This window comes from Triturus cristatus, chromosome 7 (assembly GCF_964204655.1).
Source record: "Triturus cristatus chromosome 7, aTriCri1.1, whole genome shotgun sequence".
Lineage (NCBI taxonomy): Eukaryota > Metazoa > Chordata > Amphibia > Caudata > Salamandridae > Triturus > Triturus cristatus.
In genome coordinates this window covers 1,569,023,025-1,569,039,230 of record NC_140590.1, presented here as the reverse complement: position 1 = coordinate 1,569,039,230, position 16,206 = coordinate 1,569,023,025, and the positions used below count along the sequence as shown (strand labels likewise).

The following is a 16,206-nucleotide window of genomic DNA, read 5'->3' as shown; positions in this document are numbered from 1 at the left end:
CCTCGATAATTCACTTTTGCTGTTATCTTTGCATCTAGCGTCTATCGTTCTAAAACTAAGATGTAGTAAGCGCGTCAATAAATAAAATTAGAATGTTTAGCAGAAAGGACCGAAAGGGTCAGAGGTAGTAATTGAATACTACTAGCAAGCGAACCTATTTAGTTACATAGGCGTCTCACACTTAAAACAAATTGAGTAGACTTTACGCCGGTAAGAGCAAGAATCTGCAGGGCAGCTGATGCGCATGCGCACGGCAGTACCCAACATGGCTGTAATAGGTTTAATCCTCCTAGCTCGCAAGGGCGACTACTTCCGGTCGGAGCACTTTCAATGTAACACTCAGTTCCGTTGTTGAGAGTCTCACGTGTCGCAGAGACCCAGGGTGTAGAGAAGTGGCAGGAGGAGAGGAGAGGGGAAACTGTGGTTGCAGGATGCCGCGGCTCGCAGATCTGGATCTTATCGGAACCATTGGGGAGGAGGAGGATGTGCCCGAGGAACCAGAGTCCGATTCTGGCGGAGAGGAGGTGAGAGGGGTGGAACAGGGTGGCACGGTCAGAAAGAGAAGAATTTGAAGTATTGAAGGGTAACATGGCAACTCGTCCGATGTTGAGCATAACTTCCAGTTACTCCTGATTAAAATCCATCAGCAATACAGATCCTTGGTGGAGTTAGCAGATGTTGTGTCTGTTTAGTCAATGGATAGATTGTGAGGTGGTGTGGTAAATTATATAAATGGCGAGGCAGAAGGAAACAGTGATAGGCAGCACATGTTAAACTGTGGTCTCTGGCAGCATTAAACAGATTGGCAGCTTATTTGAAAAATCAACTAGGATATTGGTGAAAATGTAGCTGTGTGGAGCTTTAGGGTGAGAAAGTACGTATGCGCCGCAACTTCACTATACAGTGTATAGCGAGACAGATGAAACTGGTGTGATGTTTGGGATTGCACGTGTGTATCAAAGTGAGGTGACTATATCCACTTCAAAACAACAAAAAATGATTGTGTGTACTCTAATCACTACTGAAGTCTACGCCACTGATCTCTACACGAATGCACCTTACGCACGGTACACAAATGCACTCTACGACACTCTGTAACACTGAACTCTACACCACTCTCTACTCTGCACTATTGCTCTCAGTGCCACTGAACTCTGTACCCCTCCACTCTTTGCCACTATACGCCACTCGGCACCTCTGCACTCTACACCCCTATACTTGGCACCACTGCACTCTACCCCACTCTGCACCACTTCATGCCTCTCTATTCTATGCCACTGCACTATATGGCACTCTACTCTGCACACTCCATTCTGCACCATTTATTCTACGTCACTATGCACCACTCTAATCTACCCAGTGCAAAGGTTTTTTCAATGTAAAACAATAACCAATTATGCTCCAACCACAATATTTAGAATCTAATTAATATTTTATAAAAAGGACGTAAAATACTATTAACATTTGTTGCTATAATTTAATTTATCATCAATTCAACCAGATACATCATTAAAAACATTTGATCCACCAATAACATAAAAAGCAACTGTATACAATCATAGTACTAAAACATGTTATTGTGTTGACTCAGTGTTTCGGTGACTTCTTGACCTTTATCCCATCTTCTTCAGGACCAATAACTGTATTAAAACCTTGATACTCTTCAGGGTTTTATATCGTGTATATTGAAGGTGCTGTGCTTTTAATGTCCTTCACTCCTAGTAATACGCACAATCTGGTTCTTTCCCAATGAGATTAGAAACTAATATTTAAGTCTTCGTTATTTTAAAACACGCAGCTCAAATTTCACGTGCGTAAACCAACTTTAGCAAGTCTACTGTTCCTTTCCTGCCCCGGGCAAGACCTCCGTTGTGATAATGCAGATCTCAGCAGAACAATAAGTTGCTTCTTAAAACGTCATTTTCAATTTCATGTCTGTTCAACATGGTTCACACAGTTTATTGTGTCTGTTAATTTTCGAACCAAGAATGGTCTCGCAGGCTACCAATATGGTGCCTAGTGTTTCTCATTAAAATCAAGGTCCAGTAGGAACACAAGCCATCTGTTGTTCTTAGGTTGATAATGAAGTATCCGCATAGCAAAAGGTTTGGTTTTAACAGTAAGTCCAGGGGAAAAACTTTTGCATAAGTTTGGTTGAACCCTATCCCCTGTGCATTTGTAAAAGGGGTTACAAAATTGTTGATCCCACTGCATTAATTGACGCTGAATTATATGCCGCTGCACTCTGCACCACTAGACTCTGCAATACTCTACGTCAGTGCCCTCTAAACCAGCCCACGCCACTCTGCACCACTGTACTCAATGACGCTGCACTCTACACTACTCTGTGCAACTGCACTCTACACCACTTTACACCACTGCACTCTACCCCACTCTACTCTACACTACTGCATTCTATGCCAGTGCACTCTATGCAACAGCATTTTATGCCACTCTACTCTGCATCATTGCATTCTTTGCCTCGGCACTCCATTGCGTTATACTCTACTATGCACCACTCTATGCCACTAATCTACACCACTGCACTCTAGGCCATTCTACTCTACATTACTGCACTCTGCACCACTGCAATGTATGCTTCTCTACGCCACTGCACTCTACGATGCAACACTCTAATCTACCTTACTGCATTCTGCAACGGTGCTTTCTACGCCACTGTACTATGCAACACTGTACTCTGCACAAGTCTACTCTATTCCACTGTACGCAACTCCACTCTATGCCTCTCCAGTCTATGACTCTCTACTCCAAACTTTGCCATTCCACTCTTTGACACTTCACACCACTTTTCCTCTATGACACTAACTTTTAGCCTTGCTGAACAGCAGCCACGCTGGTGTACAGCATGGCTAAAACACATTGACGAAGCCAGTAGCTTTTGCATAGGGGAGACCTATTGGATTTGCCAATTCATGTTGTAGTAAGGCACCCATAATTGGGATGCAGTGGCCACTCACACTTCTAACCCCTGCACCTGCTGCTCGGATGGTAGTGGTGACACTTAAAAGCAAGCATTTGCAATGCAATAGGTCTCCCATTTGTGAGAGTTTAAGCTATTGGCATTGTAAATAACAATGCATTTTTATTTGTCTGTTTTGCTAATTACCACATAAATAAAAGGCATTGTCATTTACAATGCCTATAGCTCAACTTCTTGTAAATGCGAGACTTATTAAAAAAAAGCTGCCGCCATTGTCCCGGGTTGCTTGGAAAGTTAATTGTGTTATTAGAGACAATGGTCCCTTTCAAGAAAAATACATAATCATTACCACAAAACTATAATCCGGGTTGGGTCTGTTACTGTCCAAATGGAAGGTATTTGTATTTATTTACATATTCGATAAACACAAAAAAACATACAGTATCATAAAGTGAGCAGGAAGTGACGGGGTTCTGGAGATCAGCAGATTTCCTGACCTCAGGCATATAACTGCAAGGTGACTTTGTGGTGATACAAAAACTACAGTAGTCACAGTTAAAAGAACATCTTGTACTCCACATAAATCATGAATAACGGTTGGAGTTAAGTTGTGGTTGTCGACGACGTTACGATCCCCAACAACGGTTATTGGATCGTCATCAGGACTAGTGAATCAGAATGCCTGAGAGGTTGCCTTAGTAATTCAGGGAGGTGGGGTTAGAGAGTAGAAGGAGGGAGGAGGAAAAAACGGGAGGGGTTGAAGGAAAAAGAAGAGAGGTTAGGGTTGGAGGATGGGTCCTCTCCTGTCTCATGGTTAAAAAACATATTATGGGCAATATGGGAATGATAGGTGGTACATTTCATGCTGGGGACTCATAGTGGTCAGCTCCACTGAACTAAGACTGGACTAATGTGCAGAGGTGAATTCATGCTGGTAGTGGAATTTAAAGCGTGCATGCAGATCCAGGAAGTGACAACTATATTGTGCTAACTAGTAAAGCAATACGGTTGGGATGCCGGACTTACTTTGGGTCGAGGATGTGGACCACGGGGTAGTATGTGCGAAGGGAACTATGTCCTACCCGTGGCAGCACGGGAACGCACAGGCTCGGAAGAATTGCTAAAAAACATAAGCAGTGCGTGAGGGCCAACAGTATTAGGATGCAGGGAACTGTGGCGGGGACCGTGGTCTTGGTTTGATGCTTACCGAAGGTAGGTTGCGGGGGAGATCAATGCCTCATCCCCGGCGTGCTTCTCGAGTTGCTCCTTATCGAGCGAAGGGAGGCCTGAAATGAGGAGAGAGGTACAGTGAGACGCGAGTGCTTCGATCCGCTGTCTGTGAGGGAGCAAGAGAGCCTGTGCATGAGCTTACCTTATAGCAGCTGTGATGAGCTATGTCCGAGGGTGCCTGAAATGTTGCAGGAAAGCATGTCGTGCCTGCAGTAGGAGAAACCCATTAAAGAAAATAGTGCTTACAGACTAAAAAAGACGTTCCGTGTAGCAACCAAAGTAAAAGGGCAAGTCCTCACGGGAGGTTACAAATGAAGACAAGGCGGTACTAAGGAGGGTCTTACAAGCCTACTAACGAATCCAAAGCCAGCATTTACAAAGGGCAATGACACAAGCCAATGACCAATATGGGCGGAGAGTGGGCGGGGCTTCAATTCCATACTCCAATACAGCATGCCGCAGAGTTGACCTAAGATAAAGTATGAGCCCCCTTATGCCACTTTTCGCCTATGAGCAGCTCTGAGGAAACTGCCCATTTGTAAACAAAACAATTATCTCTCACATAACATCCTCTCTTCTGGGCCATCTCTTTGACTCTTTTCATATATCTCTCTCCTTTCCCCTTTTCCTGGGCCATAGCTCCTGGGCTGGAGAATCAGGGCTCTGCATCTGTCTGCAACCCTCCTGCTTGTCACCTTTCGCAAAAATAAATATTCCAGAATGATTAATGATGACACTGCCTGAAAGAAGAAAAAAGGGGAATGGGGAGAAAAAGGGAGTGATAGGAAAAAAAAGCCACCTCACCAGGCTTTAGTTTATGGTTTCCCTTAAAGCTTCATGGTGACTAAAATGTTATCTTTTTGAGAGGTAATGTAAGGGTGTCATACGTGAGTTCTGGAGTGCGCCCATTTAATGAACACATACAAATGTTTACACTTGGTACATTCTCATTACTTTTTGCACATGCATATACTACTTCATTTTGCAGCAGCCTTGCTTATACTGGGTGTAAATACCAGTTTAAAATTATGACTTGAATATTCACAATGCATGCTGTCAAAAGATGAGACCACGTAGCATTAGAAATACACAAGTCACTACTCTCCACTGTGCCACCCAGGTTTTTTTTCTCTCTCTTTCAATAATACCAGACGTAGGGCTCTAAGGCTATTAGAACATTCCATCCCTAGTGAACAGAATGTTCTAATTTTTAAAACAAAGGCCTGTTGGAGCCCGAGGGAATTGAAATCCTCTCGGTCTCCGTGAGGCCTTTGCTCCGTGAGGCCTTTTGTTCACAGCTATAGCTGTGAACGAGCATTGGAATGTTGGAGGTCTGGGCTTCTACCGGCCATTAGAAGCCCAGAGCACTCCATTGTTTTCAATGGAGACCCTGCGTTCCAGTGTTCAAATAATGTGCATTTCAGTCTCAATTCTATCAATCTTCTCAGTGTGTTCTAATCATACGTTCACGCTGTCCTCTCAGTTGTCAGCCCTAAAACACACTGCTATCTTTATCACTTAGGCTTACCACTATCTTCTCTCATCCATCCCCCTTATTGATCTGTCTGCATCTTTCAGCACTGTTGATCACATTACTTTGCACACCATGGACCTGGGGTAGTGCAGGCTCCGCTTGAATATGTTTTCCTTCTACCTCTCAGATGGATCCTTCTCTGGTAATTGGCAGTCTGACAGATCACTTCCTTCTCCACTACCTATTAGTGTCCCCCATGAGCTCCAGTGTTTCCTCTCCCTTTCTCATTCTACATCATTGCCCCTGGTGACATAATTATATTGACATTTTCTTCTCTTAACTTTCTCACCTCTTCTCCAATCATGTGTTTTGGGCCATCTTACGGCATTTCACCGTTAGATGACCATAAGTTCCCATATGTTCCCTCATGCTGCATTCATATAAGTCGAAAGTCTTATACTTTCCTTGCTCACCTGCAACTACCTCCACTGCTAGCAGTACTTTCCTCCTGACATACTAACTTTTAACATGTATGCAACAAACCTGGATGTTGTATTCAATCCCTCTGTGCGTTCACAATCTTTGATTGTCACTGCAGTAAGATGCCAAAACCTGAACATATACACAATTCGCCCTCTCTTTTCCTTCACACAGCCAAAGCACCGATTAACCCGTTGGTCATCAGCAAGGGTAACAGAGTGCTACTCAGAGTGAGTTGTGTGGTAGGAATTGACAGGTGGAGTAGGGGAAGGGACAGGACAATAGTTAAAGGTCGGGATGAAAGAAAAGCAAGTTCGGAACTGGTATTTTATTTAGAGGCTTTACTGATCATTTGTTGCATGCCTCCTTTACATTTATTTTTTATCTGAGTTGTCACTGCTATGTGTTAATATATGTCTGATTTGCTTCTGTTCCCTGGAGTTGGCTCCTTCTCCAGTTTCTTATTGCTTTACAATAGCATGTTGGAAGTAAAATCGCCCGCTGTATTAAATTCTTATCCATCAATTGAATATGTTATAATAGAAATACAGTGTTTTCATTCTTCATAGTTAATTTCTACTTTCATCATCAAGTACGTGTTTAATTTGTTGCAGGAAATTTTTCAACCTCACACCTGTTCTAGCTGGCCACGTACCCTTTACAACTATTCTGTGCCTCTATGTGTGTGTTTCATAAACAAGACCCCACTTAGGGACCAGAATTTAAAACTGCATGTTATAACAAAAATAAATCTGTCAAAAAACGATAATAACCTGTGCTAAAAGTTCTATTTACCAAAAGATTCCACATGTAACTATTGGCCTCACACCAGATGGGAAGATTAAACCTATAAGAATAAATACAAACCAATGGGAAAACACATGTAGGTGTGACTAATAAGAAAAACAAGTGGACTTTAAAATAAAGTAGGATGATAAAACTGAAAGAAAACGCAATTTACGGAAGAATACAATACATTATACTATTATTACTTTTTCAATCAACATTTGAGAATTTTTTAGAATTTGTGCTTTGACTTCTATTATCACAACATAGTGGACTGGTAAAGGAGGCTCGAGAAAGGATGGGGTAGATTACTGTAGTGACAGTTAATGGAAGCTTAGAGATGGAGGTAAAGGAGATAATATTTACTAAGGGTGGAAACGTGAGGAAAATAAAAGGTAGATCATATGGTAGTTATGGGATTTCAGAGGTGCAAAATAATAGTTTGAGTGTCGTAGTGATCGTTCTGAAGGGAGCATTGAGGCTGGAAATGTATAAGATGGGGTAATAGGGCAAAAGGAATGATGGGAAGAGACCAAGGTTTAAGGTTCAGACATCTCGGGAATATCTGCGACCACACTCCTAATTCAGTGGGAGGTTGACAGTGAAACCAGAGTTTGGCAGTGAGAACTGTTGTATACATTACTGTAATGTTTTCTTGTAGTAATTTACTTCTGTTTTTCTGTTTAGGATAAGCCCATTGTTTTGGGTCGAAAGAAACAGAAGCAGCGAAGCGCAGACTTCAATGAGGATTTTTTCTTCACAGAGAAAGATGGTTTGCATGATGATAACTGGGCGATGGCTGATGTTATGCGCCAGCTGAAGAAGGTAAGAAACTACGCGCTCATGGTTAGCCAATGGGTATTCACTGAGGGACTGGGTTATGGCATCCAAGGTCCATCAACTAGCATTAAAAAAGCTGAAATGGGGCTCCATAAAAGAGTCATTTAGTCACATAAAAATGTGAATGTTTCACACCAATATTGGGGAACTGGGCTTTTGTTATAGTCCCCCTTCCGCCCTTCCCACACAAACACACTTTGTGCCCCCTTTTTAGGTCTCGCTTAGGCAGCGCATGCACTGTCAACTGGAGACATGCTGTATTCAGGATATGGGCATTAAGCTCTGCCCACTTTCCACCCATCTTTTTAATTGGCTCTTGTCCCTGTCCTTTGTAAATGGTGGCTTTTCATTGGTCAATAGGCTTAGTAGTCCCTTCTTAGTACTGCCTTGTCTCTTCTTGTAACCTCTCATGAGGACTCTGCATAATACATGTGTTGTTACTCGCTAGGTTTTAATTACAGCTTCAGAGCACTATTTTCTTAAAGGGTTTCAGGCAGGACACACACTTGGTTCTATGCATCTTTGGCAGTGGTTACTTTACTCACTAGCACATCTCACATTTATATGAGACCTTCTATAAATTTCCCTTTATCAGATCCACACAGAGTACAACCTAATCCGGAATTACTGTAATAATTCTTTTGTCAAATTTCAAAGCTACTAATTGTATATATGGACATAGCTATTTGAATGTACTTGTGGTACTGTCTTGCATGCAATGCATTATGGGTAGGGTGGATTTACCATATCTTCTGCAGGGTGCAGTGCCACATGTGGCCAATAGAGGTCCTATGGGACCTCTTTTGGTCACTAATGGTACTGCACCCCACCCCCCAGCATGGCTAGGTTAAAAACATTGACATTTATAATGCCAATAGCTCCAACTTTACCAAATGCGACACCGATTGCATTCCCAATGCAATAGGTCTCACATTTCATAAAATTAGGGCTGTTGGCATTGAAAATGACAGTGTTTTTTACTTTTGTTTTTTTCTATCCCATTGGCAGTAGCGCTATGCATATATAATCACTCCACTGCAAATAAAAAAACAAAAGTAAAAAACATTGTTATTTTCAACGCCAACAGCTCTAACTCTAACAAATGCAGGACCTATTGCATTGCAAATGCTTGTTGGCTACTGGATTCTTTTTTGACTCTGACAGTGCGCTGAGTTCTGCTAACCAGACCTCTGTGCCAGTGCTCCTTCCCTGAAACAACGTAAAGTCTAATTGTGCTACGATTTGGCTAAGGACTATTGCAACCCAGTAAGTTCCAAGTCAGTGGTACTCCAGGTACCTAGGGCAGGGGGACTAAATAGGGTCCCTAAGGGGTGCAGCATACCTTGAGGGACCCACATGCAAATTCCACACAGACTGTCCATGCTGGCTGCGTGACATGGTGCAAACCATGAGTGAAAACCCGAAATAACTCGAAAAATGCTTATCTGATTCCGATGATCTTGGTATCTAAATTTATGTAAAAGTATGTGTTATTTTTATGAATTGATGTTGAATTTCTTTGAGTGTGGTCTTACTTACTACCTTTGTGTGTGTGTGTGTGTGTGTGTGTGTAATAAATGCTTAGCACTACCCTCCGATATGCCTAGTTGCTTGAACACATTACCATAAAGAGAGCATAGAGTTTTTGCTTGCCTTTCTGCCCTTCTGTTCTACTGTGCACAGAGTCCAGGGGTTCCCTAAAAGGGTACAGGGCTCAATGCAAACCCAAGTTGCTCTATTAGTGATAGTGCGGGCAAGGAGCTCTAGGCCTAACACCGAGGAGTGTAAGACAATTATTGCACAACATTGACCAATAATGGACACGACTCAAGAAGATCGACATCAATTTTTAAAAGTAAGCTTTGTTTGTACTTTATTCTAAGGCTAAGATCTTCGCAATAAGGTAAGTACGTTTTTAATTAAAAAATCTTATCACTTTCAAAAGTCGACACTCTGCAATTTCTGAACAGTCCAATGTTCTCCTATTGAGGAAAACAATAATGCGATTATACAAGTAAGTACGCAACTTATAATTCCAGTCTTTAGGACTAAAGGTCAGCAAGGGTCAGTTGGGTACCAACACTGCACCACTAGCGGCAGAGAGGCGGCTGGGTGCAGAGATCGGGACTCGCAGTTCCAGATGGCACAGGAGTCCTTTGGGTTGATTTCTTTTGGACAGGTCCACTGTCGAGGGAGATTGAAGTCTTTATCGAAGGTAGCAGTCCTCCCAGGGTTTTCAGAGGTCGCTTGCTGCAAGACAAGTCGCATTTTTTGTTGCAGGTTCTTCAAAGCTAGGGACAGGCTGGTTTGGCTGGGGCCAAGTCGGTCATCGTCTTCAGGCTTCTCTGCAGGGTCGACTTCAGGGCTGTCGCAGATCTAAATTCATGGTCTGAGGGAGCCTCCTAAATAATAGATTTAGGGTAGTTTAAGGGGAGTAGCAGGTAGGGCCAATGAGCACCTTACTTGGGATGACTACACCCTCAGTTATGCCACACTCCATTACATTACAAATGTGGCAGGCCTTTGAAGCTTCCCCATCGTGCACTGGGCCCATCTTGGGGGAATAGTTGTAACATCAGCGCCCAGGATGTGCATTGTTTCTGGTCTCAGAGAGCGGAGGCTCTCCACCCAGAAATGATATCTGTGTGTGGCAGGCTGCCTAAAGCCAGTCAGTACCGCACCAGGTTCTGTAGGCTTTCAGGGACATCTCTGACATCTGACATCTCTGAGGTGCCCTTTGCGTACATGGTTTAATAAATCTCACACTGGCATCAGTGTGGATTTATTACAAGGTGTTGTTTGGTACCAAACACTCCTATGTTTAGTGAAGCCGCATGGTACTTTGGAACTTGAATTGTCAAGTTTCCAGCCCATGTACTCTATTGCTTCCCTGGCACTTACAATATTAAAGAATGGACCCTAATATGGTAAGGGCATATCTGCTCATGCAGATATACCCACACCTGTGATCTAGTGCACCCTGCCTTAGGGTTGGTAAGGCCTGCTAGAGTTGTGACTTATCTATATCATCAGAAAAGTGGGAGCTAACCATGTCAAAAGAGGCACTTTCTCAAACTGACTGTCAGCATGAGGTCTCTTATTGTTTTAGTGGACCTTATCCTGCACCTATTTCATGGACTAAGTCACTACAGCTTAGATGCTACATAGTTAGCCTTATTTGCATAGCATGGGCATCATCCTCAGTGTTTGCTTTTTTGGCATCCCTTTGTCTCAGAGGCTCAGTGTAAGTCTTAGTGTATGCAGAACACAGTGATCCTTGCTGGAGAGTGGCACGTAATTCATACTGTTGTGTAAGTGTATATCCATTTCAGAATCCTGGCTCTAGTGAACATAGCTTGTTAAGCTGTTCAGATGTTCCCGCACCGGTATGCTGATACGTGGGTCACTATGTAGAAAGGAGACGATAACTTGTGATGAAGGGAAATATCTGCCATATCTGGGCCGTATTGTACTGTATGGGGAAAAATGGGTTATAGTTTCAGAAATCTCTTTCTTGGATGATGTGCTGACTGGGCAAGCGGTATGTGCCTGGAATTTGAGGGCCATTTGTGCTTGCGTATTTCGTCCTTCGCTGTTTGTGCTTGCAGGGCAAAAAACACCAGTACAAACACCACAAAGTCTGCTGACAAAAATCTGAGCTTCCTTCAGACAGAGCATGCAGCTTGCCTTTCATACGCAGTCGCATACATCGATCACAGCCAAGGCGAACTCCTAACCTGGCCCATGCTTGTGAACAAAAACTTATCGACACTGAAGGATCCTATATTCTCTAGTCTCTCATGTGGACACGGCGAAGAGAATCAGCAGATGCTTACAGTGTTTTTTTATATGCTGCAGCATTTCCAGAGTCACTTATAAAGTCAAGTACAAAAATATTTTTTTTAATGTTTTGAGGTAGACCGATTATTGTAGATCTAAATTACGTTAATGCGGACATTCTCTAAATAAACATTTTATTCTATTCATAGTTTGGTTCACAGAAAAATCATATCGCCATGATTGAAACTTCACATAATATTAATTTGGCTTTTATCTTTTTTATCTCAAATCATTAAAAAGAATCGTATTTGTTGTTGTTTCAATCAATCTACAGCTTCAGTGTCATAAATCCATATTCACAATCCTCTCCATGTGCACTGGATACCGTGAACCTGTACTTAATGCAATATTTAGAAAGAAAAACTTACAGTTGGCCCCAAAGATTTCAGGAGAAGACAGTTTAACAGGATCCTCCTACATGGATCTAGTTTGTGATGTGAAGGTATGAATGTGCGAAAGATTGAGTTTTCATAACATTGTTCTTATCAGCTACCAAACTAGCTTCTTCCACAACAGCAGAGCTGATTCATAGTTTTGGCCAGTCTAAAACCAAACTGGACATCGCTTAAGGTGTTTACATCAGTCTCATGTAGACTTTTATGTTTTTGCTTTATTGAACACTTATAATTCCAAAGATTTTGGATAAGGTGCTGTAATAACAATGCAGTACATCCATTTAGACAATCCATTAGAGGCTCTTACACACACAAAAAAAGGTGACTGCTTCAGCTACCCAAGAAAATTCAGCATTGAAGATAATGAATTTGTGGGAACCATGTTAAACAAATGTGAGGCAAAGAAGGGTCAGGGTGACCATTGCTGCAGTGGACATTCAGCTCTAAACTCATCAGCACAACTGAAGATGTCTGTCTCTGGCCTAAAGCAATTTTCTATTAAATAGTTGAAGAACCTTCAAGTGTTGAAGACTATACTACAGCATTACAGGAGAGGACTAGTGGTGTTATTTTAACAGTACCAGAGTCGGCCTCCTTCTTATTGGGGTCCTAGAGACAACCCCTCATATGTCTGTTGAACAACAATGAGTTAATTTATCAAGGCTTAAGTTTTCCAAGATTTGTGATCTGTGTCTGTATGAAAACATGCCACCATGCCATACCGTACCAAGCTTGTTTGCAATTTTCTTCAGGTGCTTGTGCTAAACTGAGCGTGCCTGCTTGAAGAATATACTAGCTACATCCTTTAATCAGGAATCACACCCGTTTCCTTCCATCTAGTTGTGATCTATCATACAGGGCATGAAGAAATATGATCACATCACCCACATCCTTATAAAACTCCTTTCTCTGTCAGCACTCACCTTCTTCAGAACCAGCTAAAATAAGAAGGAAATAATATTGTCAAATTCATGTAAAGATAGCTGTAGGTGGAGTTTGTTTCTGAGACACTGTCACCCTTGTTCATGGTGGGAAAGGTGTAGAGTATTGACTGATGAAAAGATCAGGTCTCAGGGATTTCCCCACTGGTCTGATCACTACGATTTCTCACTGCATTGATAGAAGCATCATACCATAGGAAGCAGGGCTCTGTGATAAGGCTAGACAAGGTTTTCATTGAAATTTTTCTTTAATGTACAAAAACTGTTCAGCGGGTACTGAAATCATTTGAGGGGGTAAAAATATTCTCTTGCACCAGAAGTACCTCTTTAAAGCTAATGTGAAACCTGACCAAATCCATTTCTCCTCAAAAGGCATTTGACTGGCTGGAAAAGTGGAAGCCACACAGTAGGATTTGAAAATGAGAACGACCACAAAAATGAATAATAGGCTGACATAGGTGAGGTTGGAAAGTACTAAAGTCATGAAAGAATCCAAAGGTAACCAGAAAGTCCACCAACAAAAGATGAGAGCTCTGATTACCTCTGGAAGTGGGAATGGTTAGGTAGGTGGCTTGAGATGAATGAGGTTGATCCATAACTGAATATACAGTTCAGTTCAGTTCAATAAGCTTTTATTCGGTTTGCATAACACAACCATGTAAGCTGTACAATTTATTCTACATTTATTAAATCCCCCTCATATATAATTAACAAACACAGTATAATCAGTACTCCTCCTTCTTTATAATTACTATAATACACGTTCTCAATAAAACATCGAAATGTGCAAAATCGCTATAAAGTGACCTATGCTAAATGTGCAAAATTGCAATATGAACTGAATTTTTACAGTACATGAAACTGTGCAAATTCGCAATAGAGGAACATTTCATAAAAATTTATAAAGTGCAAATTTACATTTTCTAACCATCTGTTACAGTACATACATTTGTGCACATCCGCTTTAAAGTGCCATATGTTTATGTGCAAATTGCAATAGTAACACATTTTAAAAATATTATCGACTTTCAAGAGATACATAAAATTTGCAAAAAAGTAAAAAATGGCAGCAACTCTGACTAGAGATATTGTCACATGGACATTTAACTTTGGAACGTTTACCCATATCCGGAAAGGCTACAAGATGGTGGACAATACCTAACCTGAGACGGGATAATACAAATCGATGCGAAGAATTTGTCACATCTTCCAAATACTGTTGGAATCCACTTTTAAGATCAAGTTGCTTGTAAAGCACAAGTGTTTTTTGGGTCTCTAGTAATTTATTCTCTCGTTCCCCCCCCCCCTCTTAGCCCCTTCAGTGCCACGCCCTTTCCCCCTCCTGTGCCGGGCGGTGCACTAGTGGGTGGGGTTCATGACGAGATAGTCTCGTCATGGGCACAGCGCAACCGTGCTCCATGACGAGACTATCTCGTCATGGGCACTGAAGAGGTTAAAGGACAAAAAGCAATCTTTTATCTCTTTTTTGGATAGTGTATAACATGTTTGGACTCATCAAGGATGTTAAATTCAAATAAAAATTTGTACCAGTGATTAATATCTTATCCAAGGTATACGAGTACAAAAATCCAACTTTAAGCAGTCCCTAATTATGGATTGTGTAAACTGTTTCGCTCTTGGACCAGATAGAACGCCATAAAAGCAAAGGTCGCAGGGCAGCCAAATCAGAAATATAATCAAGACCGGTTTCCATATGAATTAATTCATTAGAGGCTGAGACAGGTGCGCTCAACAATCGTTTTAAAAAACTGTTTTCATCTAATTGAAGTCGGTCAGCAGGGTAATGGCCCCAAATTCCAGCCCCATAAAGGGCTGAGGAGACACATCATGCATTATATATATTTACCATGTCCTTTACCCTCCGGTCCCCTAGTTTGGCCGCAAACCTAAATATTCCATTTGTATTCCTAGTCATATTGTATCTGATATTTTCATGCTCCTTATTCCAATTACCACTTCCAGTAAAGGTAATACCTAAATAACTAAAGGAGGTAGCAGCTTGAATTTTAAAACCATCTAAAAAGAAAATCCTAGATGAGTTCGGCTTTTTGCCACATGTCATAGTATAGGTTTTGGTTTTATTTATTAGGAGTTTCCTGCCTTTAATAAAAGCTATAAAATTGTTAATGAGTTGCTGGAGGCCTAGTGGGGTACGGGATAATAAAACGGCGACATCAGCATATAATAATATTGGGACCACCTTTTTATCTATTATCGGTGCGTCTGCTGGGATTTGACTTAAAATCATAGCTATTTGATTGATGAATAGGGAGAATAAAAGCGGGGCCAAAACACACCCCTGCCTAATGCCTCTTCTGACATCAAAAAAGGGAGTTCGTTCACCAGTTGGCCCATATCGTACACTACAGGATAGTTTCTCATATACTCGTGCCAGAAAAAATATTATTTCTTTTGGGGCCCCAGATTCGAGCAGTACAGACCACAAGAGAGATACATTTGCAGGTTCATGAATACCAGAGTGTGTTCTCCTTCACAGAACTGCAAGCTGTGGCTCTTAATGTTTTCTTAGTGAGAGGGAAACGTGCTGGTTTTTAAGTGACTGGAGGAACTGGTAAGATTATATTCGTGCAAACACATGTATAGCAAAAGTCCCCATATCAGGCTTAGTCTTATGCCCCTCAGGCTGCCTCCTGATCAGGGCACATTTATTTGGAAGAGTGGTATAGTGCATACCAAATTACAGCATCAGATCTGGGTGTGAATTTGAGATTAGGGAACATAGTAAACTTTCTTTTGATTGGGGAATGAGAGCAAAGTTATTAGATGTTTAGCAACTATATAGCAAAATTCACAAGAGGAAACAGCATTCCCGTGCATCACCTATAAAATACATAACACCTTTATGAAAAATGAGCAGTTGCAGGAGCAATATTGAATGCTATTTAAGAATAAAGTATCATCCATATCCGGGTATTGTTTCCAAAATGTATTTGTATGCCTCCTTCGGTGACCTCTCTTTCCTATGATTCCTATCTGTTTAATATCGTGAAATTCATGCATGATGGACTATTCCACTAATTCTGTCTTCACATTGTACATCAAACTTTCCAAACGTGTTACAGGAGGACTGTTCACGGTGTAGACCTTAATCTTTCAAGATTCTTTATTTTGGTTGGTGACCACCTTTTGAAATTACAATTGTTGAAGTCTGTTGGAAGCTTTCTCTATATCAGAGGTCTTCAATCTGTGGAGCACGACCCCCAAGGGGGCCTTGGAGTCACAGGAAGGGGGGCGCAC

At 41.6% G+C, this 16,206-nt stretch overlaps 1 protein-coding gene across 1 annotated transcript in view; it reads left to right on the top strand.

The window, feature by feature from the left end:
• The first annotated feature begins 308 nt into the window (after positions 1 to 308).
• Positions 309 to 16,206, top strand: part of DDX27 (DEAD-box helicase 27) — a 168,026-nt gene continuing 152,128 nt past the window's right edge. The window contains exons 1-2 of the mRNA XM_085619398.1: positions 309 to 524; positions 7,599 to 7,736. Of these exons, the coding sequence (XP_085475524.1) occupies positions 432 to 524; positions 7,599 to 7,736 (231 nt within the window). The 5' untranslated portion in view covers positions 309 to 431. The remainder of the gene's footprint in view (positions 525 to 7,598; positions 7,737 to 16,206) is intronic.